The 27509-nt window shown below is 45.0% G+C and overlaps 1 protein-coding gene across 1 annotated transcript in view; it reads right to left on the bottom strand.

Moving 5' to 3' along the window:
- Positions 1–1517: 1517 nt before the first annotated feature.
- Positions 1518–27509, bottom strand: part of Ipo5 (importin 5) — a 39350-nt gene continuing 13358 nt past the window's right edge. The window contains exons 7-25 of the mRNA XM_057786231.1: positions 24603–24725; positions 24402–24522; positions 21998–22085; positions 19448–19554; positions 16980–17104; positions 16798–16887; positions 16555–16728; positions 14854–15072; positions 13178–13261; positions 10916–11170; positions 10490–10586; positions 8375–8547; positions 7543–7654; positions 7403–7458; positions 6465–6587; positions 5342–5561; positions 4702–4930; positions 3316–3457; positions 1518–2775 (exon numbers count right to left, since the gene is read on the bottom strand). Coding sequence (XP_057642214.1) covers positions 2689–2775; positions 3316–3457; positions 4702–4930; positions 5342–5561; positions 6465–6587; positions 7403–7458; positions 7543–7654; positions 8375–8547; positions 10490–10586; positions 10916–11170; positions 13178–13261; positions 14854–15072; positions 16555–16728; positions 16798–16887; positions 16980–17104; positions 19448–19554; positions 21998–22085; positions 24402–24522; positions 24603–24725 — 2625 coding nt within the window. The 3' untranslated portion in view covers positions 1518–2688. The remainder of the gene's footprint in view (positions 2776–3315; positions 3458–4701; positions 4931–5341; positions 5562–6464; positions 6588–7402; positions 7459–7542; positions 7655–8374; positions 8548–10489; positions 10587–10915; positions 11171–13177; positions 13262–14853; positions 15073–16554; positions 16729–16797; positions 16888–16979; positions 17105–19447; positions 19555–21997; positions 22086–24401; positions 24523–24602; positions 24726–27509) is intronic.

Here is a 27509-nt window from a genome sequence, read left to right on the forward strand (position 1 = left end):
CCCTCTTCCTTTTGAGTGTGGAGACAGGATCTCATGTAGCCCAGGCTACCTTCCAATCTGCTATGTGGCCAAGGATGATCTTAAATTTCTGATCCTCCTGTCTTCCGACTGCAGGTATGTGGTAATATGCTGCTTTACATGACGCTGGGGACTAAAGCCAGGATTCAGGCACGCTAGACAAGCACTAAGCCGGCTGAGCCACGTGGGTAAAGGTGCCTGCTGCCAAGTGTGACAGCCTGAACTTGAGCCTAGAACTTACACAGTGGAAGCAGAGAACCGGCTCTAGCAACTGCCCTCTGCTTTCTATACAACATGCATACTAATACATGTACTAGAATAACTAAAAAACAAACTCTAGCAACTTATCCCGACCTCCATACGAACCACAGAACATTCATATTAATACATTTAATTAAAAAAGAAAACAAAGATCTAGTAGGAGCTTGAGATGGCTCAGCAGTTAAGAGCATGTATTGCTCCTATAGAGGACTAGAATTTAGTTCCCAGCAACCACCCTGAGCTCACGACCATCTCCAGTTCCTGGGATCTGTCGCCCTCTTCTGGCCTCCTCAGGACTGCAGGCAAATGGGATCCAGACATGCAAGGCAAACTAACCGTGTCAAGAGAAGAGGAAACTAACGGAATAATCTAGGCAGATGTGACAGGGCTAACTGAGGAGAAAACAATAATCTACTTGTAACTTCAAATGGATAATCCTGTAAGATAAATAAGGCATAAGATCTAGAGAGTCCCCCCATTTATTAGATCAGTTCCGCTACAACCTGAGTTGTGATGGTGACTCACGTAATCCATCCAGTTACCACTGAGAGCATTAAAAATACTCAAAAGTGAGTTATACTGAGTGTGTACTGTTGCCACTTACAGTGGTCCAGACAGGGAAAACCGCCGATTCTCATATTCCAAGTGCGTATCCAGACAACATAAAGAACTTAAGTTCCTGGGGCATCTTAAGTTGGTGGTGCTTCAAGTGCAGAAAATGGTCCCTAGCATCTGCCTCCTCCTACCTCAAATCAATTCCGGTCTTCTACTTGCCAGTCGGCACGTGTGCCGCCAATGTACTTCTCAGGGCTTGTGGGCCTTGCTACTGCTTAATTTAATGGGGAGGTGCTTGTTCTCACAAGTACTTACCCAGCGAGTTCACTAACTCTCCCCAAACATCCCTGACCTCACTACCACCTCAACTTGGCAGGTGGCAAGTTTTTCATGAGTCCCTTTTCTGAAAGTACGGGCACCGAGTCCTGCTTCAGACTGGAGTACAGAGCTGCTGCGTTGTCCCTCTGCCATGAGGCCCAACACACCAGACAAAAGCACTGATTGCTGCCAAAGCCACTGACATATTTCCAGATCCGGAAGCATCCTGACTAACCATGTGGTGGTTAGAGGCTGAACATATATCCTAAGGACACGTGCTAACCATACATAGAATCCATTATCTTCCATTTCATTCCAAATTTTGTTTTAATGAAGTAATGCAAATCATTTAAAGAAAGAAATGTTTAATTTTAAATTCTGATTTATGCATAAAACTCATTTTTGTATCACAGTTAATTTTAGTACAAACTATGAAAATGTTAACACTGAGGTTTCCACAGAAATCTATTAAGATCCCTTAGAAAATTAAACAACAGCTAGTCACTTACTGTTCTGAGATTAATACATAAAGGAAAAAATTTCACACATTTTACTGAAATTTTCAGTAAATAATTTCAGCCATAATACTTGTAAAATTAAAAATTCAAATGCTGTGTGTTGCTCTAAAGCAATTACAATCTGCAATGAAAATACTAAGCCGAAATCTTTTTGATCTATCAGAACAATTCTAGTTTTAAAAGCTGATTAAATTTGCGAACTTGAACAGAATATGGCGTCATAACTGAGCTTAAATAAAGATGGAGACAGGACAAACACTCTCAAGGCTGCGATGCAGGGAGAAAATGTGGAGGTAAAACATTCAGGGCCAGAGCTATCACCTTAAAAAAATATCAGATCCCTCTTATATTAAAACATGAAAGGAATCAAAGACAGACAGTACTGAAGTTTTACACAAGCCTCTTGGTATTTCAATGCTGTTTATTGAGGAGTGAACGAGACTACTGCAGACATGCCAACGGTACTTCACATTCAAGGGCTGGACGTGGGGCAGTCTCCACACCGGGTCACTGCATGAGCCTTTGGGGAGGAACCAGCAGTGACATCAAGTGACAGCCTCATGCTTGTCACCAGTTGTTCTCAGCCAGTTGGCGGGCAAGGCTTCTTACTGCCCCCACACTCTCACTCCGATATACAATGAACACTAGGTTGCCTCCCAGTCTCTTTAGCACACATCTATGTGGATTAACTGATCTGAAAGTCGATCTCCTTACATTTCTGTAGGTGTAGGTCTACCGAGAAAAAAGTAATCGTCTCCTCTGTCCCTTCACACGGTGGGCACAGCAATAGAAAAATACCCTGCAGTGCTACCGTGGGGCTTACGGGGACCTCTTCTGTGAGTCAGATAAGATCCACGGCAGTTCACTGTGCACACAGGGCTGCTTTTCCTGCGGCTCCAGAAGAATGGCGTACACACAACACTACTGTTCTCTTGCTCAAAAACAAAACAAAGAAACCTAAACAAAAGGGTAAACGTTTATTTGGAGTTAGTTTTCTGGCAGGTGGTATTAAGGCCGGTCAGGCAGAGTTCAGGAGCTCCTGTATGGCGGCCTGCTGCTCCGGACTGAGTTGTGCTATGCATTCAGTCCACAATCCTCCAGAAGTCTAGAGGGTAAAGGACATACATTTAGACAGTCATCACTCTAAGTATAAATAGCACACACAGACTGCAACAATGCCCAGACTCTATTGCTTAGTCTGATATTATTGTAATATTGTAAAACCACTAAGAAATCTGTCCATTTCTTCAAAGTCCATTTTATTTACAGAAAATTCTGTTTCTAAATCAATAAAACTATCCCATCAGCTGGCACCTTAAATCAATCTATGTACTACATGAAGTCAAAGTAAGTCATTTCTAACTTTTTTTGGTTCTGACACATTATTAAACTCTATCAGATATCTACCAGATATTCTGAGAGTAACAGCTATCTCTAAACACCAGGACTTGATATGCTCCTGGTACCTGACAGTGGAACACATGGGCAGGCATGTTAATAACCCATTTCAGAGATTCTGATTTAAAAACAAATCTCCACAGCTCATTAAATCTAAGTTCCTACTGTCTATTAAAAGCCAGCAGAGCCCCTGACATTGTGATTTACTTGTCCCCTGTCCTTTTCCAGTTCAACAAAAGCAGCTTACCTGTACTTGGCGAACTACATTGGCCAGGCGCTTGGCACAGGGGTCTTCATGTTTAATGGCCTCATGCATTTCTCCTTCCGCAATTATACTGAATATTTTGGGTAGATTGGTATTGTTTGGGCCAAGAACAATTGGGTGATTACTGACAAAAACAAAAAACAAAACCGCTTTACAAATGGAATTTGTAAAGATGATTTATTCCCGACCACACTTCACTTCCCTGTTCTTTTGCACACAACAGTCATATGTTCATAGAGAACGAACAGCCCAATGTTTAGTAGACTCATCTTTCAGAATTCTTTTTTTAGGGTCAAACGAGAACTAAATGCTCAGTATTAAAACAATCTGCATCATGTCAAACACAAAACAAACAAGTCCCAAGACAGTCTTGTTTCAAGTCTGTAAACCCAGCTAAGAGAAGGCTGAGGGAGTGGGACTGCCAAGGTCAGGTCGGGCAACTTAGTGAGACCTTGATTCAAAGACCCTGGAGCATCTGCCAGCACACACAAGTCTGCTGGGTCTGTTTTCTGATGCACCACAGCTTCAGGAGGGTTACTTGTGTGTTTCAAGAGTGAACTAGGGATAAACTTTAGGCAGGCTTAATGGGATCTGAACGGAAGCCACTGGCAGTTGTCACTTCAGACCCAGGGCAGTGAAGTCTGAGGGCGTCATCACCTCGGTAGGGACACACACACAGTATGAATCTGAATCAAGTAGGCATGAAGGAATACCCTAAAAAATTCCAGGAATTCTGCTGGATTTATGAACAATAAACTATACACTATAACTAAACACATAATTAACAGTGAAAGCCAAGATAAAAGTCATAGTTAAAGGCTGTGGAGTAAGAAAGACACCAGGGAATTTCTTCGATCCTGACGTTTCTAAAGCCACTATGATGCTGCAGTTTAAATACCCAGGGCACAAAACAGAATTAGTGACATCACAGCTCAGGGACAGATCCCAGTGGCTGCCCGGTGGACTCCTCTTAGAGCAGATCTGTTAGCCCCCATTTTCTTCTTGAGATAGGTGATCTTGTTATGTAGGCAAGGATGGCCTTGAACTTGTGGCCCTCTTGGCCCCTCAAGCTCCACGGTGCTGAGATTCTATGTGCTACCATGCCTGGCTACCACTGACTCTTGCTCCACAGTAAGTGTAGTGGGCAGCAAAACAGTTGATAGTAACTCTCCTAATATAATAAATGCTAACATGATTCCACAAAGAACTCCAAGTTAAATTTTTATACAAGAGCTAAAGAGTGACGGGGCTAACACGCCTCACAAGCAAGCATTACTTCAAATATACATAACCCCCGACTGGCCAAGAGTGAGGTTCACCTTGTCTTAGTGACAAGGAAAGAGATAAAACCAGCTGGTTTCCGCCTACCTTTCAATCAGGTCGCACAGATAACTGAAGGTCTGGACAGCTTCTTCTTTATCTTCGTGTAGTGGAAGCCAAGACAACCAGTGTGGTAAGACTTCTTCAACGTTTACACAGTCAGGCTTGAACTTCATGATTTTCCCCACCGCAGAGATGCAGTTCTCTGTAGCATTGACGTTTTCTTTGGTCTTAGAATCTGCAGACTGAATAACTCTTACAAGCAGTGGGAGTGCTTCTAAAATAAACACACAAAACCAGACCAGATGAAGTCACTATCTCAAGTGTAAGAAGTCTACGTTCTTGGATTCCCTGGACAGAGCTGTGATGGAAGGGAAGCGAGCACGGGCAGGAGCTGCAGAGCGACAGCGGAGAGCCTGCACGCCCGCAGTCTTCACAGTTACTGCTGAACACTGCGAGCCTCCACCCCATGCTTAGATTCTACTTCGCTCTCGTTCCCATCTCTATGAGGATAAGCACGATGCAGTTTGTGTTATAGATGGGGGAGGGGGAATAAACTCCAAAAGGAATTAAAAAACAAGATAGGGGTGTGTGGGTAGAGGAGAATAAAGCAGCAACCACAACAGAATGTTTACTGGCGTGGTACAGCAAGGCTGCTAGAATGACACACACGAGCGGAACACAATACCTGTACAGAAAGGGCGGTAGTTGTCTCCACCGTACTGTGCCATGACGCCAAGGCCGTAAGCCGCAGCTTGCCTGACTTCTGGGCTGCTGTCACACACATACTGGAGCATTGGCCTTAAGAAATACTCTGCATACTTAAATGAGGCTGGACTACAGTGCTCTATGACGTCATCGAAGATACACAATCCCCACTGTCTGTCTGGCCACGGTCTATGTGGACACTAAAAGAGAGATTCCCTGTAAGTGCTAAATACTGGTACAGTAGATGTAAGCAATTCACTATGAACTACCTGTTTACAGACTGTACCCAATACAGGAAATGGAAACACAGGAACTTCTCACAGTGACAACATCGGAAGGGAACACACATTTAAAGTAACTTCACAATACAAGACTTGTGTGATTTGTTACAGAATCCCACATATGACCACGTAATGCAGGAGGAACTGACAGGGCAGAGGTGCTCATACATTTACTTCTAAGAAAGAGGTGAGGGTAGAAGGAGCAGTCAAGTACAGAGTACCGTGCAGTCCATGCTACCCAGGAGGTTAGGTCAAGAGGTCACCTGAGCCCAGGAGTCACTGATCCTCCAACTGGGCCTGGTGGCAAAGGCCTGCAGACCCAGCTACTTAGGATGAAACAAGAGGATCCCAAGTTTCACACCAGTCTGGGCTATGTAGCAAGACTATCTCAGAACAGAGACAAGGTGATGTGTGTATGTGTGTCTGTGTAGGAGGCAGGAAGAAGAGGGGCTGGCAACAGAGCCTGGCAGCTGAGTGCTTGCCAGGCGTGTGTGCAGTCCTGCACTCTACACCCTACCATCCGACTGTAGCTGCTGGGGACAGGAAGCTGTGCCTGTGCGGGAGTGGACATAGGCGAAGTCTACTTGTGTTTACTCTGTTAATCTCAAAGTGTTCCAAAATGCAATGTCTGTAAGGTGTTTAAAAGTCAAGTAGATACGTTATCAGTCACGGGTCACTACTGCAGACTGTGACAGTAATGCCATTGTTTCAGGAAGACAGACACATTGGGCAATGCACCAGGCAGACAGTTAACAAAGTATGATGTCAGTCTAAGAACGACATCACTACACGCAGCAATCAGAGTTCCAGGTTAACACTTACAATCAGGTTGACAATCAATGGAAGCAGCTGTTCAAACCACGGCAACACCTTTTCTTTGTAGCTGCTGAATATCGAGTGTAAAATATCTGACACTTTGGTGAGAATATAGACATCATTATCATCCTAAAGCAGAGGAGAACACAGGCACGTGGTTAGAAACCATCTGCCTGAGCAGCAGTAAACCTACAAACCCAGGAAATGACCATTTTCCCTTTAAGACCCCTGAGAACCGGGAGCTGAAGGGACCTGCGGTCTGACTCCAGGCCGCTGCCTGGAAAGGAGGCATTGAGAAGGCAAGGCTGGGCTTGCTGGAGTGGCCTTGGCCTGACTTACTTTTAGAAGAATGTCGCCTTACTTTGGAGTGTGATGGTGGGGGACACAGGGACAGGGCAATGCAGGTCTACACACTGGAGGCACACAAACACACACACACACACATGAGTGCAGCCCACTCGAGGGCTCGCTCTGCCCATCTTAACAGATTAGGATGGAGGAGATAACTGAGAAACACGGTAAAGAAAGCCAGAGCCGAGCCTGCTAGTGAGGCAGGTTTCTGATCCCAAACACCCGGGAGGCAAGACTCCAATGTGGGCAACTGTTGGAAACAACACTTTGGGGCTATCAGCCACCGGGGGGAGAGCGCTTGCCCACAGAGCACCAAGCCGCGGTGTCAGTCACCAGGCACTCTGGACACCAGTGAACATGGAAAACACCATTAACCACAAATGGCGTTCACAAACAACAGCTTTTAACCCGTGGCATTTGATGTGAGACACTGGGGGAAAAGTTCATTTCGAAAGACTTGTTTTATAAACACCAGATTCTTCTGCTCAAAACACCAGATTCTATCAGAATAGGGAAGATGAATGAGAAACTGAAGCATTTAAAAATATGTAAGATGCAAATGGCCACAACCGAGGTTCTGAAGGAAGAATTACCTCATCCTGTAGTGACTCCTCAACCTGCTCATCATAGTCTTCATCTTGTCTTTTAACTAAAACATACCCAAACACACGTTTTTAAGCGATCACATTGAGGCCAGGACTTTGCTCAGAAATGAAAAGTACTGAAAACTTACCTTGCCGCAATTCTTGATTTTTGAAATGTTCTTCAAGTTTGGCTTTCAATATACCTCCCAGCTCCTCAAAGTGCTCGTTGTTCAGACATCCGTCTCCCATGACTTCTATGCACTAAGGGAAAGAAAACACCCCTGAGACTAGTGACCAATGACTCGGTGCACACTTCAGCGGGGACTTTGAACAGGAGTCGGATTCATCATCTGTCATGCTGAGGGGTCAAAGCCAAGAGACACCATCACCTCCTACCACACCCATACACTTCTGGTACCGATAGATAAAAGGGGGAGAGGACTTAGGCCTTCACAGGACCTAGACAAAAAGGCGCAACATTGGCAGTTAGAAGCATCAGTCTTTCTTCTGTGATCCTGGAATGCACACCAACTGCTTGAAGTGACGGAAGCTACAACTTTCCAAGAATGATTTAAAGTCCCCTGTCAGACATCCGTAACTCATCTCTCCTCCCCCTGTAACCGTGCTCCCAGTGTGATCCCACCAAGTCCACCTCTCCCCCTGTAACCGTGCTCCCAGTGTGATCCCACAAAGTCCACCTCCCCCCCCCCCCCGTAAGCGTGCTCCCAGTGTGATCCCACCAAGTCCACCTATCCTCCACCTGTTACAGTCCTCCCTGTCTGGTCTCCCTATTTCTCAAAAGCTTACTTCCTAACCAGCAAAAATATTTCAGAACAAAAAACTTCAACATTTTCAGCAAAAAATGATTGCTGTCTAACATATGGAAAACCCCTTTAACACCCCCTAATCTGCTCAGCAGAGAATTATACAAACATGGCCTTATAAAGTGGAGGGAGACAGACATTCCGAGAAAACACTCACCTTCGCGAACGAGTGCATGATCTCCGAGAGCACGTCTGAGTCAGGCTCCGTGCCAATAGCTTTGATGAGCGCGTCGCACATGAAGTGCCACATCTGCGTGAGGTACTCGGGACCCCGGACTCGCGCACACTCCAGCAGAAGGGGCATAGACTCCGCGGCTGCCACTCGGACCCGTTCTGTCGTTAAGGAACTACACCACCAAGGGACCTCTGGAGTATGCCAGCATTCCACTTACATGCTAAGGAACACGTTAGCAGAGACTGGGGGCAAGCCCGGCTTATCTAAGCTGGATGTCTGTGTTAATGTGGAGGGGGCACAAAACAGCCCAGGCTTCCCCAACCTGTGTCCACAGAACAGTCGTCTGTCTGCTAACGGAGTGAGGGGTCCTCTCACTGCTCTCCCTGTGTCCACAGTTGTCTGTCTGCTAACGGAGTGAGGGGTCCTCTCACTGCTCTCCCTGTGTCCACAGTCGTCTGTCTGCTCACTGCTCTTCTCTGTACAGCATGCAATGGAATCTGCAGCTTTCCTAAGAACTACTAAGGACTCCTACGCAGACCATCCTGGTTTCAACTGAAGCACACTTCTCTGTCTATTATCATTTATAAAATAAAAAGCCCTGGTAACCCCCTCCTAAAAGCAATCTTCTAAAAGCTGTAGAGATAGCTCAATTGATTAAAGTATTGGTTACTTTTACAGAGGACTGGGGTTCAGTGCCCCCAATTCACATGGTGGTTCATAACCATCCCTAACTCCAGTTCTAGAGGAAACTAAAGTCTTCTTCTGACCTCCCCAGGCAACAGCACACATGGCCACATTCATTCAATTTTAAATATAAAACAAATAAGTTTAAAAAAAATTCTAGGGCTGGGCTGGCTAAGTGGTTCAGAGCACTGGCCTTCAGAACCCCCAGGTTTGACTCTCAGCACCCACACGGAGGCTCACAACCATCTGTTAACTCCAGTTCTAGGGGATCTGATGCCACCATCTGGCCTCTTCTGGATAAGTACACACGCAGTGCACAGAAGCACCCACACTCATATCATAAAGGTGACTACTCCCTCCTCTGCACGAATGACAGGGATCTGCTGGCACACCACTCTGTGGAGGACACCAGATAGAAAAAGGGCTTTCAGGTCGGTGTGGTTTACCTACTTATGCATTAATTAACCTATCAGGAACTCGAGGATGAGGACATGTATTGCACATTTACCAAGAGGCCCTCAGCGGTGTTACCCACATTAGCATGATAGGAGTCTCTCAGATACACCAGGAGGTATCCAACAAGTACTGTGGACATCTGCTCATAAAATGTCAATCGGTGCAGTTCTCATAAAGGTCACGGGAAGCTGACTCTTTGTCTTTCATGCCTTTGGTAAAAGGTGAAAGAAATGGAGGCACATGGAGGGCAGAAGCAGAGCTGACTACAGCAAAGGAGCAGTGGTGAGAACGCAGTTCAGGTCACAGCACTACAGCCTACGACATCCAGACTCACTACAGCCTACGACATCCAGACTCTACACTACAGCCTACGACATCCAGACTCTACACTACAGCCTACGACATCCAGACTCTACACTCAACACTACAGCCGACTACATCCAGACTCTACACTCAACACTACAGCCTACGACATCCAGACTCTACACTCAACACTACAGCCTACGACATCCAGACTCTACACTCAACACTACAGCCTACGACATCCAGACTCTACACTCAACACTACAGCCTACTACATCCAGACTCTACACTCAACACTACAGCCTACGACATCCAGACTCTACACTCAACACTACAGCCCTATTACATCCAGACTCTTTACACTCAACACTACAGCCTACTACATCCAGACTCTACACTCAACACTACAGCCTACTACATCCAGACTCTACACTCAACACTACAGCCTACTACATCCAGACTCTACACTCAACACTACAGCCTACTACATCCAGACTCTACACTCAACACTACAGCCTACTACATCCAGACTCTACACTCAACACTACAGCCTACGACATCCAGACTCTACACTCAACACTACAGCCTACTACATCCAGACTCTTTCTTTACACTCAACATTCAGCCCTACTACATTCAGCGGCTGAAGGATATCATCGTGGAAGTAAAACTTGAGCAGAGGGACCATCAGTTTGACAACCTGTTCAGTGTACTCCACAAAACCTTCCTTTAACTCCTTAGCATAGCAAACCTGGAAGAGAAGAAATCAAGGTCCCTGTTAGAGTCTTCAAACGGATAACACTGACCCTCTGACCATGTTGTCTCACACAACTGGAACCAGACTAGCTTAGCTTCCCTTTTAATACCATAAGCACATTACTGTTAATTTATTCCAATGATATTCTCAGCCACCTACTATAGAATTGCCCCAAATAGACAAAATCCACAAAATTCCTTCATCCCCAAACATGGGGATGGCTCTGGGTGCAAGCACTTGCTATGCAAGGCTAATGAGCGAGGTCCTCTTGGATTGTATGGTGGAAGGAAAAGATCTTAGTGAAGATTATTACAGTATCATACCAACATCTGGCAAGCAGTTGACTTTTCTTCTAGTCCTGCAGTTTTAATACCAAAACTTTGCTGATCTCCGAGGTTCACAAATTCCCAACCATCATCATCACTCATATTCTCCATGTCCTGAGTGTCAAGAAGGGCTACTTCGGGCTTAATTGAAGCGGTCTTCATCAGTGGCCCCATGACCACGGGAAGGTACTGCTGGAACTCTTTCCCAAGGATTTTGCACATTCTGGCCCATGCGGAGATCATGTAAGAGATCTGGGAGGAAATTCCAAACAGGCTGTAAGGCAATGGTAACTAAGACAGCTAGAGCTGTTTTTTCATCTTGAGGAAACACGGACTCATGGACATACTACTGAAACCCAACACACCACCCCATGTTTAACACCAGCATAAGGAGCAGGTTTCACAGCCGGGCAGTGGTGGCGCATGCCTTTAATCCCAGCACTTGGGAGGCAGAGGCAGGCAGATCTCTGTGAGTTCGAGACCAGCCTGTTCTACAAGAGCTAGTTCCAGGACAGGCTCCAAAACCACAGAGAAACCCTGTCCCGAAAAACCAAAAAAAAAAAAAAAAAAAAAAAAAAAAAAAGAACAGGTTTCATTACGTCATCTTCATGTTGTCCAGTGGTGGCCCTTCACTTCCCCCAGGCCTGCCGCCTGTACCCTTCTACCAACAGTGTACCCTCCATTCCTGTCATCTCTTCCCAACTTAGTAAAATCCTGTTTGGCACTCATTGTCATCATCCACTGGGATGCTGACGCACAGCCAGGCTGGTTCTGTTTCTCCTTGCTACTGTTACTAGAGATATGGTAAACATGGATGTATGAATTATCTATGACATGAAGTCCTATATGCCTAGGAGGAGCATATAGGTAGGTCAGGTCATACAGCAATATAGCAGCGCTATTTCTTTTCCTTCTTTTTTTGAGACAGGGTCTCACTGGGTAGCCCGGGCTGCCCCGGAACCCTTTATGTAGACTAGTCTGCCCTGCCTCCCAGTGCTGGGGTTAAAGTCGGGGCATGGGTGACCATGACAGATTTTCAGACAGAGTTTCTCTGTTCAGTCCTGGCTGTCCTGGAACTCAGAGGTCTGCTTGTCTCTGCCTCCTGAGTGCTGGGATTAGTGTGCCACTACTGCCTGCCCCAGCTTAGTTGTTTCAGAAACCTTCACGCTTATTTCCATAGTGGCCGCACCATTTAACATTCCCAAAATCAGTGAGGAAGGACCCAACTCTCCATATCCTCTAGGCTACTGTAATCTAGCAGGCTGTCATTTGTTTTCGTGAATGACAACCACTCTGCCCGGGGGTAAAAATGAAATGAAGTAGTGTTAACTGTCAAGCCCATCCGCACTCCACAATTCCAGTAAGAAACACATAGCCATGGTCCTTACACCTTCCTCAGTTCCTCACAGTCCCTGAGCTGTCTATGTATCTGCAGGCTCCCACTCACTGAAGAAAGGAAGAGGGGTGCTGTGCCTTTGCACAGTGGTGCTCTCCCAGTCAAGGAAGCCAGTGTAGGTCACTCAGTGCCGCATCAGAGAGACGCTGTCAGCGCCATCACAACTAGGATAAACACTAGTCATGCCACTATGGTAATGTAAGTACCACTGAGAAACATACAAGAAAGCTTTCCAAAGGGGGAGACTGTGACTCAACCAGGAGTGTGCATACAGGTGTGAATATACACCTGCTCATGTGGATGTGGAGAGCGGTCACGTGCGCACTGAGGGCTGAGACTGCTGGGTTTCCGTGCCTCTTCCAACAAGGGGAATAAGTCAATGGCAAATGGCCAAGAGACACCCAACAGAAAAATTTCAGTGAGGTAGTTAATAAATGAATCTTTGAGAAAGATCTGAGTCCTAAGTCTGTAGGAGAATCTACAGCACAATCAAAAGCAACAAACCCGAGAATCAGAGAAGTCAGGAGCAACCAACAAAGGACGGAGAAAGCCTGGCTCCAGAAGAACAGGCTGTGGCAGTGTCTTTAGGACCAGAGATTAAATTAAGAGCATCTGCATGAAGCTGACACTCATTTAAAAATTACAAACAATTGGGCTGGAAATAGGGCTCAGTGGTTAAGAGCACTTGTTCTTGCAGAAGACCTGGGTTCAATTCTCAGCACCCACATGGTGACTCACAACCTTCAACAGGCACGCACAAAGTGCATACGCATACGTACAGACAAAATACGTAACACAAAACACACAAACACAAAACCAACCAACCACCACACACTGTATGAGGCATTCAGTGCTCTGCTCACCTGTGGGTCGTCGTCTTCCATGTCACTGAAGTCTGTCTGGGTCTTCAGCAAGAGCTGCATCACATCTGAAGCGTCCTGCATGAACTAGAATATGAGAGAAAACATCTGTGTTACCAATGCATATCCCAGAGACACACTTATTCTTGCCACTCAATTTTGCTTCTTCTATAATAATAGAAAGGCAAAGCAGTAACTGTTGCCCCCCATACTCCCTAAAACCACAGACACCAAACAAACCTGTACTCAGGGCCAGCAAGATGGTTCAGTAGGAGCTGCAAGCCAAGCCCGACAACCTGAGTTCAATCCTCAAGAGTCCACAGGATGGAAGAACACTGACTCCCAAAAGTTTGTCTCTGACCTTCACATGCATGTTGTGATATTCCCCCATCCTCCCAAATAATAAAGATTAATTAAAAAAAAATCTGTATGTTCCTTTTGGATTAGTTTTGCAGATAAAATTATTCAGAAAAATTCTTATCTGTATTATATAACTAGCATAACGTTCTTTCTAAGAAAGAATACTTCAAGCAAGAAAATTCTAATGGCATTAAAATTTAATTTACAGATAATGTTATTTCAAGAAGTAAAATTTAACTCAAATCTAGGGAGAAAATTTTAGTTCGCTTTATAGAAGCCACCACATAAAGATTTTGTATGATTTCTATTTGACTACAGCTTTGGCAATCTTCACAGTCATCAATCATGCAGTGTTTCAAAGCCAGATATGCAGAATATGAGACACAAACAATGTCTGATTGGGCTGAGTCCCTTAGAGAACAACCCACAAGGTAAGTAATGCTATGGGCTTTGGAATGGTTAAGACAGTGAATGAGAAGGACAACAAGGTGGTGTGGTGCAGACATGCCCAGAATCACAGCACTCAGGAATCTGAGGTCAGCCTGTACTTGGGTCATGTTAAGTGCGCACAGCCTCCCCGTCTTATGGTAGCTGACTTTGGACTACCAAGCAACTGGCTTGTTTCTCAGCACATGTGTAAGCGAAACAAAGCATATGGGTATGGCCTCCAAATAACTCACGACACAGGCTGCACTGTGGAAGGGAACAGGCCAAGAATCCTTAATAGTGAGCCGGGCCGCGGTGGTGCACACCTTTAATCCCAGCACTCGGGAGGCAGAGGCAGGTGAAGCTCTGAGTTTGAGGCCAGACTGGTTTATAGAGTGCCAGGATAGCCAGTACTACACAGAGAAATTGTCTTAAAAAATAAACCAACAAACAAGAAAGAATCCCTAATAGATAACAAAAACAATCCAGCATTCAGAGAGAACCATTGCCAGCCAATCTAACAACACAGACCACCCACCTTCTCCTTCCCCACAGCCAGGCCAATCTAACAGAGACCACCCACCTTCTCCTTCCCCATGGCCAGGCCAATCTAACAGAGACCACCCACCTTCTCCTTCCCCATGGCCAGGCAGATCTAACAGAGACCACCCACCTTCTCCTTCCCCATGGCCAGGCCGATCTAACAGAGACCACCTACCTTCTCCTTCCCCATTGCCAGCCAATCTAACAGAGACCACCCACCTTCTCCTTCCCCATGGCCAGGCCGATCTAACAGAGACCACCTACCTTCTCCTTCCCCATTGCCAGCCAATCTAACAGAGACCACCCACCTTCTTCCCCACAGCCAGGCCGATCTAACAGAGACCACCCACCTTCTCCTTCCCCACGGCCAGGCCGATGAGGCTGACACACTCGATCGTCTTCCCCCTCAGGAGCCTCAGCTCCTTCTGGACTGCGTTCTCCACGATGTGCTTCAGGGACGGCATGAACAGGTCATAGTAGGGAACGAACTTCTCTTCTGCAGTATCTGCAACCGATGCGATGGACGTCACAACCTGCTCCAGGACTAACTTGGTGCCTTTCTGGATCAGCTGCAAGAAGACACGAGTCACTTCAGCAACTCCCGATGTCGGGGTCACAGCTCTGCTCTGCCGCAGACATAAGCCGGCTTTCCCTCACTGAGTTAAGTATTCTGTGATACCCTACTGTGTCACTGAGAAGAACTGTGAGACTATTCTACCATCCCATCTTAGAGCTGCAGCCACTGCACCAGGCCTGCTCCTTATTGTTCGGATCCCTCCAGGGAAGGCTTGCTTTTCCTTCTCCATGTTTCTTTCTTGAAGAAAAATGACACTCTGCTTGCACCAGAGACCTAGCCAGAGAGCTCACCCTGTCTACTGGCAATATTCTACGGCAGGTCTCAAGAGTCCCTTTATTTCTCTTGTCAATGGCAACAGTCTTTCTCCTAGGCCACCCCCGGTACCTCTGAACACTGTCCTCTTCCGAGTACCCCTTAACTAACTCTTCAGCCGAGTCTTTATAGGCCCAGCACGTGGGCCCTCTGGGGACCGACAAGGCCGCTCATCTTCGCGCTCAAGTTCTATCCATACCCACTTCCAAAGCCATGTTGGATCTATTTATTACTGATTTTAGCAGCAGCTTGTTCATCAGACTGAGACTTCATCTTTCTCCCATCTTCGTATCTGTCCGCTGTGATCCGACACAGAATGCTTAGGCCTTTGTTTTAAGCTCCTCTGCTAAGGCTGCTGAGACTTTCATTCTTCCCATCCCTGTTCTCTAACCTGTGTCCCACGTGCATGCTGCTGCCTATGGTGGGTGTTTCACAGGTGGTCCATTCTAAGTACAAAAGTTGAATTGTGTAACCTTGTGTGACAGTGAGTTCAGGTCTGCTGAGTCTAACAGAGCAAAGGAGTCCTTTATTTTCTATGCTTAGCATTCTTTCTCTCTTTAGGACAGGGTCAACGGTGCCTTGTACTTGTCATTTTCTTGCTCCAGTCTCCCAGGTGCTGGCATTCCAGCCCATGCCTGGGTCTTCAGCATCCAGCCCACCTCTTCTAGCCTGCCCACCTGCCTCTCACAGTCAACAACAGGCAGCAATGCAGTCTCTCAGCTGTTCTCAGGCTGTAGCAGCCACTCTACCTCCAAAACTGGCCACTCCTATAATCCTAGAGATTGTGAGGCGGGCGCATGAAGACCAGAAATTATTGTTGGCCACAGAAGCTAACTTGAGGCCATCCTGAACTTGATTCAGTGACCCAAAAACAAACAAAATCATAAGAAAAAAAGGGCATTGTGGTCCAAATGTTTGCCATTTCTGGCACTCTGGTTAGTCAACATTTTCTCTCTGCCCCCCAACCAAGTTCACACATTGATTAAACTTTAATACTTGCCAATGCCTCTACCAAACCAAAATTACTTCATGGAAAACACCCTGGAGTGCCTTCCTGGAACGCTAGCTCTCTGCCCCATGTCTTGTTGGAAGCCCTCTCTCAGGTCTTACCCGTCTAGGTAATCTCATCTCACGTGAAGAAGCTGATGATCTGGAGACTTACCTCCTGAAGTTTGAGGACCATAATTGAATGCAGGTGCTTCACCAGATTATCCAAGTACGGGATGAGCAGCGACTTGGGACAGTCTTCAGTGAAATTAATGAGAGCAGCCGCCGCATGGGCCTGCACCCTTTGGTTGCCTTGATCTTCCATGGTTTGAAGCAAAGCTGCAATCACCTAGAAAATGGAAAGTGTTTTGAGATGCGAGCCCTCCCTTTAAAGGGTAGCTGAGGACTTGTTACATACCTTCTCATGGAATTTCTTCTGAAAACCAGGTGCAAAATCCGTAGCCATCTGACCCACAGCGTTGCAGGCTGCATACCGGACTCTTGGGTGCTGGAACATGGTCCCCGTGTTAGTAATGGCAACATTACTTAGTTTCAACAGGAAACTAAAACAAGGTTTGTACAATACTTGTTGGTACTTACAGGATCCTGGAGAAAAAGCAAGACAAAGTTCACAATCTCATTCAGAATTCCTTCCATTTGCTGATGGCATCCTTCTCCGATGGCAGATAAGGCCATCAATCCTGCATGCCGGTACTTCCAGTCAGCTGTGAAAAAGAATTAAACATAAAAGAACAGTAAATAGACACTCATTCTAATTCTGGTAGACACAAGTGTAAAAAATTATTTGTACTTGGAAAAAATATTAAAATTTTTCCTATGGCCACACCACCCTGAAGGAGCCCCGTCTTGTTTGTTTTCAGGAACTAAGCAGGACTGGACCTCCTCAGAACAGTGTCACACACATACATAAATCAGAGAAAGGACCTCGGCCTAACTGGCTGCTTCTCTTTCCTACCGCCACTGTCGGCCTGGAACTGGCCACCACCCCACCTCGCTCTAGCTAACGCTGTGAAGACAGGTATACCATGGCGCCCACCTTTCTGACTTCTCCTGGGGTGGGGCTACAGCTTCCTCAGTGGTAGAATGCTTACATACCATACAGAGATTCTGGGTTCCAGCTCAGAGATCAAATAAACAAAAATGCAAAACAATGCAAAACAATTTTTCCTACAAGATTCACTGTAAACAACAAACGCTGGGACTTCCATGTAAAGAGCTGCCATGTTTACTAGCTAAGAGACTCACCAATGCCCGTAATCACAATTCTTTGGGAAGTCAAGGGGAAAGATACTCTTTCTCCAAAAATTGCCATTGGATAAATCTTATTGTATTCTAGCAGTAATAATGGCTAGCTGCTTTTTGGTTAACAGAACATTAACTCAGCACTGTTTATTTTAGTTTCTGGGGTTTATTAAATACGAAACGTAGCTGGGCACTGTGGTACACAACTTCAATCCCAGCCTTCCAGAGGCAGAGACGGGATCAGGAATTTAACTAGCTAGCCTTAGCTATACCAAGTATCTCAAAGATACTATGACGGTCCAACAAGATGGTTCACCAGGTAATGGCCTGCCACCAAGCCTAATCGACCTAAGTTCGATTCCTTGAGTCCACATGATGGAAGAAAAGGCTTCCACTAAGTGCCCTTTGTGCCTACATAGGAGGCACATATTCACCCAAAAAAGAATTAATCATCCTGATACTTAACTAAGTAAGTGGAACTGAATTTTAAAAACTATTGAGCAATGGAGGGCAGGGAAGCTGTACAACAATTTAATACACGGTATGACTAGATCAGTAAGTGCTGCACATGCTAAGTGCTCTCTGCCCTAAGTTACACCCCTGGTCCATTTCTAAACACTCCTGTTTATTACATTATACAATACAGGCTTATGCAGCTTCAAATTCTTTGTAGAAGAAAGTAAGGTACACACAAATAGTATGATTATAGCAATGCTAAGGATGGTTCAGTGCCAAAGAACCCCTAAGTTCTTTCTCAAGTGGTTTTACAAGGTCAAACCTATTTCCGTATCTTTTTGCTCTCCCTTTGAGAAACAAAATACAACATTCCAGAGATTATGTGTGGAACCCGATGACCTGACAGCTATGGTAAGGAACAAGAGAACTCACCTAAAGTATTTAAGAATATTCACGTAATTGCAGTAATTTTTGCAACTCTCCCTTTGCTTTATTAAGTTATTCTTTACAATAATAGTATTTCTAGCAAGGCCTAGTGTTTAGTCCTTTACTTCCAGAGGCAGAGGGATTACTCTAAATTCAAGGTCAATCAGCCTGGTCTACTAGCAAGATCCAGGCTTGTCCAGAGTGCACAGTAAGACCCTAACTCACATAGTTATTTCCATGAATAGATAAGGAGTGTGCTACCACATTCAACTTGGTTAAATATAGTGACAGTGTGGCCAGGTGTCCTTTCATCCTAGTTCCCAGGAGGCAGAGATAGGCAGATCTGAGTTCCAGGCCAGCCAGGGATTCACAGCTAGACCCTAGCTCCTTAAATAAAACAGTTTAGGGGTGGAACTAGCAGATGGCTAAGTGGGTCAAAGGTGCCAGGCCTGATAACCTGAGCTTGAACCTGGGCACACATGACGGAGAGAACCTCCACACACAATAGCACGCATGTGCAGGTACACTATGCACACACTCAGTAGTTCATCAAAGTACAGGTTGGGAGAGGTTGAAGATCACATCATTTAACGGCTTTAAGGGTGTTTTTTTCGGCTTTAAGGGTGTTTTTTTTTTTTTTAGGATCTATAATTTCTCTCCCTGTGTTATGTTACTAATTCTAGAGGTAAACTTTGAGACAGTCTTATTATATAGTTTAATTTGGCACTGAACTTAAGACCTCCTAACAGGTTCCCAACTCCTGTAAAGATATTCTTTAACTTTAGACTGGGAAGAATTTCATCAGTAGAATATAATTAGGTTAAGCATTCCATGAACAAGCAGATTAACTCAACAGTACAGACACTGTCAGAGACTTTAGAGGGCACATCCACCACGGCACCATCTGAGCACAGGGAGCTTACGGTTTTGAAGCATCTGCATAATGTGTTCCTTGATCATTGGCAAAACAAGCTTTCCACCAAGTCCACAGGCCATCCGGTCCAAGGCACTCTCACCAGCAACTGCATTGCTAAACACACAGCAAAACAACGTGTTCAACACAAATAGAATAAGCACAAAAAAGTACAGAATCAATACTTCTAAACATGTTATTAGACCAAAGTCGAGAAGAATTAAGCCTTTGTATGTAAAATTGTGAGCAAAAAATCCTTTAAGTAGCGAAGGTAAAAAATTTAGGTAAATAAAAACTGTGTGCTAAATTGGGGATGGATGCTGAGGCACTGTGTGCACAAGGTAAGCATCCGAGGCTGACCTGTGCACCTCTAGCAGGCTATTTTTAGTGTTCATTTTTCAAGATTTAAGCAAAAGCAACTGAGGAAAGTTGTGCTTCTCTCTTCCTAAAAACACATTCAGCTCACCTGCGGCAGAGGGCAAACAACTAAACAGGAGTGAGACTCGGGCTCCACGGAGGTCTTGGGTATTCCCAGGATGAATACCACTAACAGACCACAGGGATACTCCTCCCACAAGCTCTCAAGTGCTGACTGGGGCACTACACATTTTCAACACAAGCATGCAAGTGCTGTGGACTACTGTTTTAGCTGGGTAAAGGTGTGTTACAGTTGTTCATGATGCATTTGTATAATGATGTAAGGTCATGCTTTTGTTTATGCTACATTTGTTCAATTATGTAAAGATGGGTTGCATTTGTCTCAGCTTGTCTGCATAAGGCACATGAACGGCCCACATGCTACACAGTAGAGGGCTAGGCAAGGCTGGGGGCAGAGAGTAAACAGGAGAAATCTAGGTTTGGAAATGAAGAACAAGAAAAGGAGGAAAGAATGAGAGTGATGCCTGGGGCTAGAAGCAAACACTAAAAGAAGTGAAATTAAGATATATGAAGAAAAGGTAAAAAGCCCCAAGGCTAAGGGCAGGTAAAGAGAAAACAGGTTAAGTTAAAAGAGTTAGCCAATTCAAAACTAAGTCTCTGTACAGACACACACACGAGAGAGAGAGAGAGAGAGAGAGAGAGAGAGAGAGAGAGAGAGAGAGAGAGAGAGAGAGAGAATATTATGGAGCCAGGTGTTGGGGGCACACCCATTGATCCCAGGTGGATCTCTGTGAGTTTGAGACCAGCCTAGTCTACAAGAGCTAGTTCCAAGACAGGCTCCAAAGCTACAGAGAAACTTCATCTTGAAAAACCAAACCAACAACAACAAAAAACAAACAGAAACAAAAATAAAAAAACAATCTTATCATTTCCAGAAAAAGCAGTTTGGTGGTGCCAGGCTTTTATCCCAGGATAAAAGCAGGTGCATCTCTGTGAGACTGAGGCCACTACAGAGTTCCAGGACAGTCAGGACTATAAAGAGAATTCCTATCTCGAAAACAAATAAACAATAATAATTTTTTTTTTTTAAAAGCTGGGTGGTGGCTGGGCGGTAGTGGCACATGCCTTTAATCCCAGCACTCGTGAGGCAGAGGCAGGCGGATCTCTGTGAGTTCGAGACCAGCCTGGTCTACAAGAGCTAGTTCCAGGACAGGCTCCAAAGCTACAGAGAAACCCTGTCTTGAAACGCCCCCCGCCCCCCCAAAAAAAGCTGGGTGGTGGTGGCACATGCCTTTAATCCCAGCACTTGGGAGGCAGAGGCAGGCGGATCTCTGTGAGTTCAACACCAGCCTGGTCTATAGAGCAAATTCCAGGATAAGCCAGGGCGGTTTCAAAAGGAAACCCTGTCTCAAAAAGCCAAAACCAATTTTACAAAGTAGTTTCTTAAATCAACTGAACCTAAGTGCTGCTCATAGCGCAGGAAGAGGCTGGCAGCAACACGGCCGAGCCGTGGTGCTGCTTCCCAGCCGTGCTCCTAACACAGCACACTCTGTGAGTCAGACGTGCGGAGCTCCAGCTCTGTTAAATTGGCAGCTTATACTGAATGACGAACTAGAAAGAACAAGAAAAATTGCTATGTGACCCTGAACAAACCTCTCAGCACTGACTTCCCATTTTGGTCTGACTTTGCCATATGAATCTGTATTCTTGGTGGCATCCAAAGCCAAATAAATCATGGCAAATCTGGTCACCCCTGCATCACTATGAAATTAACCTTACCTTATAATGGGAACTATGGCACTTCCTGGGGAATTCTGCTGAAACTATTTTAAGTGAGCACTAGCTTTATTATTTATTACAACACACACCTATACCTCCAACCCCATCCCACCCCTCCCCACCCCCACGATCTTAAACTTAATTCATGAAGAGAAGCCCGGACTAATAAACACTTCTGTTGCCATGGATATTTTTCATGATGAAAAAATTGGTTTTTTTTAAACTTGTATTTACTAGTTTTCTGAAAACCCATTAAAAATGTAAACTTTATTAACATAAACACAGACAAACAGCAAATCTTCACTACAGCTGCAGCAAGGAGAGGAAAAAAACTAGGCCTGGCCTCAGAGCCCCCAGGCTTCACTCTGAGCCTCCTCCAGCCCAGGGTTTGGTGTGTGCTTACCTATCGAAGTCATCATCTTCTAGCTCATCAGCATTTGCCCAGTCCTCGTCTTCTTCTAGATCAACCATCATGGCCAGCATCTGAGGAACTAAAGTCAAGAATTTGTAGATCAAGACTGAACTTTAATTTTAAATGAGACTGACTTCTCCAAGGGAACACATTTCCAGCCATCCCTCCATAAACACAGGTTTCACATGCTTGTGTGTAAGCAAATCAGTTGGGAACGCTCACGATGAGCTGGCGAGACAACTGGGGAGAGGTGTTTGCCCAGTGACAGTGAGGTTGTCCAGGTAGTGCTTTAGCTAAGAGGACACAAAAGGGCTGGCCATGCAGCTGTCCCACGGGGGCCTCGAGTGCCTGTGAGTGCTGTAAATCACTTTCGTGACTACCACGGTACAACAACATGCGTCCCCAAAATAGGTTTGGTTTTGCCCTCCAATTTTAACTTTTGGCAATAACTTTTAATTCTTTTATTTGAGTTTTGTTTTGTTTTTCAAGACAGGGTTTCTCTGTAGCTTTGGAGCCTGTCCTGAAACTAGTTCTTGTAGACCAGGCTGGCCTCGAACTCACAGAGATCTGCCTGCTTCCGCCTCCCGAGAGGAGAAATAATTCAACAACAACAACAACAACAAAAAAAAAATGGGGTACAGAGCAAAACAGAGAACTCAAGAGACGAATCTCAAGTGGCTGAAAGACACTTAAGGAAATGCTCAACGTCCCTAGCCATCAGAGATCTTACACCTGTGAGAACGGCCAAGATCGAAACACTGATGACAGCTTATGTTGGAAAGGATGTGGGTTAAGGGGAGCACTTCTGCATTGTTGGTGGGAGTGCAAACTTGTACTGCCCTTTGGAAATCAGTATGGCAATTTCTCAGAAAATTAGAAATCAATCTACCTCAAGACTTAGCAATATCGCTGGTGGGTATATACCCAAAAGATTCTCAATCACACCACAAGGACATGGTGCTCAACTATGTTCATAGCAGCATTATTTCTAATAACCAGAACCTGGGAACAACCTAAATGCCCCTCAAATGAAGAACAGATAAGGAAAATGTGGTACATTTACACGATGGAGTACTATACAACAGAAAAAATAATGATATCTTGAAATTTGCAAATGGATGGATCTAGAAAAAAACATTTTGAGCGAGGTAACCTAAACCCAGAAAGACAAATATCATATGTACATATTTGTAAGCAGCTTTTAGACATAAAGCAAAGAAAGCCAGCCTACAATTCACAATCCCAGAGAACCTAGACAACAATGAGATACACATGTGGATCTAAATAGGAAGGAGAAAAGATAAGATCTCCTGAGTAAATTGGGAGCATGGGGGTCATGGGTGAGGGTAGAAGGGAGGGAGGAGGGAGTGGAGCAGAGAAAAATGCATAGCCCAATAAAAACAATAAAAAGATTTAAAGTGAAAATAATTAAATTCTTTATGTTCATCTAAACCATTCTGGCTACTCAGGTCAGGACTGTGTTCCTCCAAGGACCTCTGATCAGGTCTATCAGCACGGGATGTTAGAATTCTGACTGCGAGTGCAGTGCTCAGACTGACCTGAGGACGGCTCATCTTGGAATGGTGACCAACTGGTTCTCATCCACTAACGGATTATCTCTAATTGTGTTTACTGTTCTCACAGCAGTGACCTAGGATCAGTCCTAACACCACATAACAACCTGAGTATGTTACTGCCACACTTTGTCTAGAATTGTCAATACAAACACTAACAGTGAGGTTCTTTCCTTGTTCCTACAAGTTTTTAAAACTCATCACCCAGTGTAGAAACTGCAAACGTCTCGGGTACAGTCACTTCCTGAGTCTAGCTCAAATACCTACTAGTTTATGAAGAAAGGACCAGGCTGCCTCTAGCAAGACGATATCCATAGCATAACTACGGACATGTGTGCCTCTCTTGTGAGGCTGTGTGTGAGCAAAGCCACGCTAAGGGCACAGGCAGCCCTCCCTCATCGGTGTGCTGCGGTCCTGCCTTCCAGCTTGCTGTCATGCCTGCCCTCTCTGCACTGCCTTTCACTCGAGCAGCTGTGGAGATGATTTGAGAATGCCAGTTTTAATTCTAATACCAGGATTCAGGGATCTGCAAAGTCCTAAAGGCAGATCCACAAGATTAGGTTCATGCAAACATGGACAGAATATTCCCCAGATCCATCTAATCCTCAACATGCAAACAAGGACACATGGACAGAATACTCCCCAGATCCATCTAATCCTCAACATGCAAACAAGGACACATGGACAGAATACTCCCCAGATCCATCTAATCCTCAACACAGTCTCATATTCTGAATAAATCTGAGAAACCACACAAACCCTAGCAAATTTACTCAACATTTTTGCCACGTTACTGAAGTATTTGGAGAGTTTTGACTTACTAGTCTGCGCAATAATATTGGTATGCTTTCTTAACATGGCAGCTGCGGTCTCAGACAGGGTCACAATCACTTCGAGGGCAAGTTGGCGCTGCATATTGTTGAGGTTGGTGTCTCCACACAACTACAAAGACAAGTTTGTACACATTCAGTAGTTCAGACAATCACTCACGTCTACCAACATTTATTGAGGGTTTGACTTGCCTTCAGACTTAGCTGTAGAGTTGCTTCTAAATGAGGACGCAGATACTTTGGAACAGTGTCCGCTATCTCCACAAGAGACTTGAGGACCGAATCGTCGTTCTGGTAGCATGAGTCATTGACAGCCTACAACGACAAGACAGAAAGCACGGTGTGTGCTCAAGAATCACCTTGTGAAAGGACGCCTCATCAGCCACAACATTCCTGGGAAGCACCAAGTATTTGACCAATGCAATTACGCAAATACAAATATTCCACCTGGAGTCAAAAGGATAGCTTTTCAGGAATATTAGGCACATTCACAAAATAGACTGAAGCCCAAGTCATGGGAAAAGCAAACCAAAATCATAAGAAAACATTATCTTCACTGTGTAAAAAGGCTTAACAACCATAAGACACTGGTTGGGACTTGTGGAGTTTTCTCAAAACGCAAAACCAAAACCCACAAACACTAAGACTACCCCATTACAGCCTAGCAACCCTACCACTAGGCATGCACACGCGCGTGGGTGTGTATATGTATGTATATGTATATATAAAGAAATTAAGCATCAGTGTGATTAAGACATGGCTCATAATCCTAGCACAGTGGAGACAGAAGCAGGAGGATAAAGAGTTCAAGGTCAGCCACAGCTACAGAAACCTCATCTTTCAAAATCGACAAACTACTGGAGGACTGTGCCTGAGGAGGGACGCCTAGGACGCCCTCTGCAGTCCACCAGCACCTCCAGCCTCAACAAGTCAGTATGCAGATTGCTGTTTGCACTGCACGGTTACTGTAGCCTACTCAACAGCTAGGACTGAGGCTGTCACTTCCGCAGCGTGAATGAAACTGAACGCAGTAACAGTGAGGGCTGAAGATGTGGCTTGGTGACGAAAGGCACACGCTGTTCAATCCTTGGTACTAGAGCCTGAACCCTAGAGCCTGCACTGGGGGTCACAAACACTCGTGACTTTCTAGCCTCTGTGAGCACATGCAAAGAAAATGAAATAAATCTTAAATAGATTTTAGTCACAACAGTCAAGACGCAGGAGCAGACGGATCTCTGTGAGTTCCAAGGCAGCTGTAGTCCTTAACCTGTGGGTGGTGACCCCTTGGGTAAACCCCCAAAATATTGACATTAAGATATTAACAGTATTAACAATATTAACAGTAGCAAAATACAGTTATGAAATAGCAATGGAAATAATACTAGGGCTAGGGTTCACTACAACATGAGGAACTGTATAAAAATGTTGCTACCTTAGAGAGGTTGAGAACTACTGATGTGGATGGTTATGGGCCAGCCAGGGCTATGTAGTGGGACCCATATGATGTTATCCTTTTACCTACACACACACACACACCGACTCCTGCCTAAAAATAAAGCAAAAAAATAAAAACACTACCTTCTCACTTCTCATTTCTGAGAAGTACAGAGTACAGCAGTGGTTGTCAGAGTCTGAAAGCTGTGTAGGTGGACGGGGCAGTGGCTAATGGGCAGTGCCTATCACTGGGCAGAAGGATTAACTTCCAGGCTCTACAGAGTGATGGCAGGGAGACTGGTAACAAACTGATGACATCTGTCAGTTCAAAACAGCTAGCAACGAAGACAGATTTTCAAGGTCCCTACTACAGAGCAGCAATAGTGACCAGTGTGCCAGCTACTCTGCCTGAATCTAACTGTGCACACTGTAGCATGAGCATCTGTGTCAAGTGAGGTGAAAAGTAAAACCACAATGAAACCGAAGACGGCCATGGAATTCTTCTCAGTCTGTCTTTTCCTTATCCTGTGTTGTAATCTTTCTCATAAACACAAAAGCTAGTTTCCCTGAAACAATTCAAGTACCCAGGTCAGAGATGTCTCAGTAGACAAAGATGTCTGATGTCAGGTCTGACAAGCCAGGAGAGAAGCAGTTCTCAATCTATACTTGGCCTCCACACGCACGGTGTGTATACACAGACACAGACACCAGTAACAGCATATGGAAACATTACCATCTGATTTCTAGTTCATTAAAGTTTGGTCCCTGTAATACTCATTCAAATTGTGTGTATTTCTTATCACCTATCAATTTCTGCTGAATAATCTTCACTTACTATATATTCACAGGCTCAAGAAGTAACCTGAAATTTCAGATAACCAAAATAATAGCATGTTACACAGCTAAAGTTTTTGATACTCCTGAAAGTCTGGGAGGAAAGTCACCAAACCCTGTGAGTGACCTTTTGTCACGTGGAAATCTTCGACTTCTACAAGTCCTAACTCAGTGGTCCTCGAACAGAAGGCAATTTCTCTCTAGGAGACAGCAGTTCTCACTCATCATGTGACCAAGGTCAAGAACAGTTAAGGACAGGCACAGGGCCTCTGGGACTCACAAGATTTTCTCATCATAGATCTCCCGTGATCACAAATGCCAACTATCTCTAAAATTGGGAAATTTCATGATCTGAGCCTAGAATCTAGCAACTTATTTTTAGCTTTCGTTGTATCCATTTTTTTTACAGCCAAAAATAGAGGAGAAACTGTATGTGATGGACATGCACGGACTCTGCTTGTCTCCCAAGTGCAGAGACGCAGCAGTGGGCCAGGCACCCAGCCCAGGCTTCTTCCCACTCCTTCCTAAGCAACACAACTGCGATGCATCACTTGCTTCCTGCTCGGTATTAGAAGCAACACAGACTTCAAGTACACCAGATTACACAGGGTCACATGCAAATTCAACAGCATTTAACCTAAAGGACTTTGGTGCCTGCATGGAGTACTACTATATATAGACTCACATATATGGAGGCCGGAGGTCAACATTGGGCATCTTCCCTTATCCCTTCCCACCTTAAGACAGTATTTCTCACTGAGCCAGACTGGTCATCCAGTGAGCCCCACAGCTCCACCTTCTCAGGGACACTGTGGTGCATTTTCCTGGCTG

This window comes from Chionomys nivalis, chromosome 12 (assembly GCF_950005125.1).
Source record: "Chionomys nivalis chromosome 12, mChiNiv1.1, whole genome shotgun sequence".
Classification (NCBI taxonomy): Eukaryota; Metazoa; Chordata; class Mammalia; order Rodentia; family Cricetidae; genus Chionomys; species Chionomys nivalis.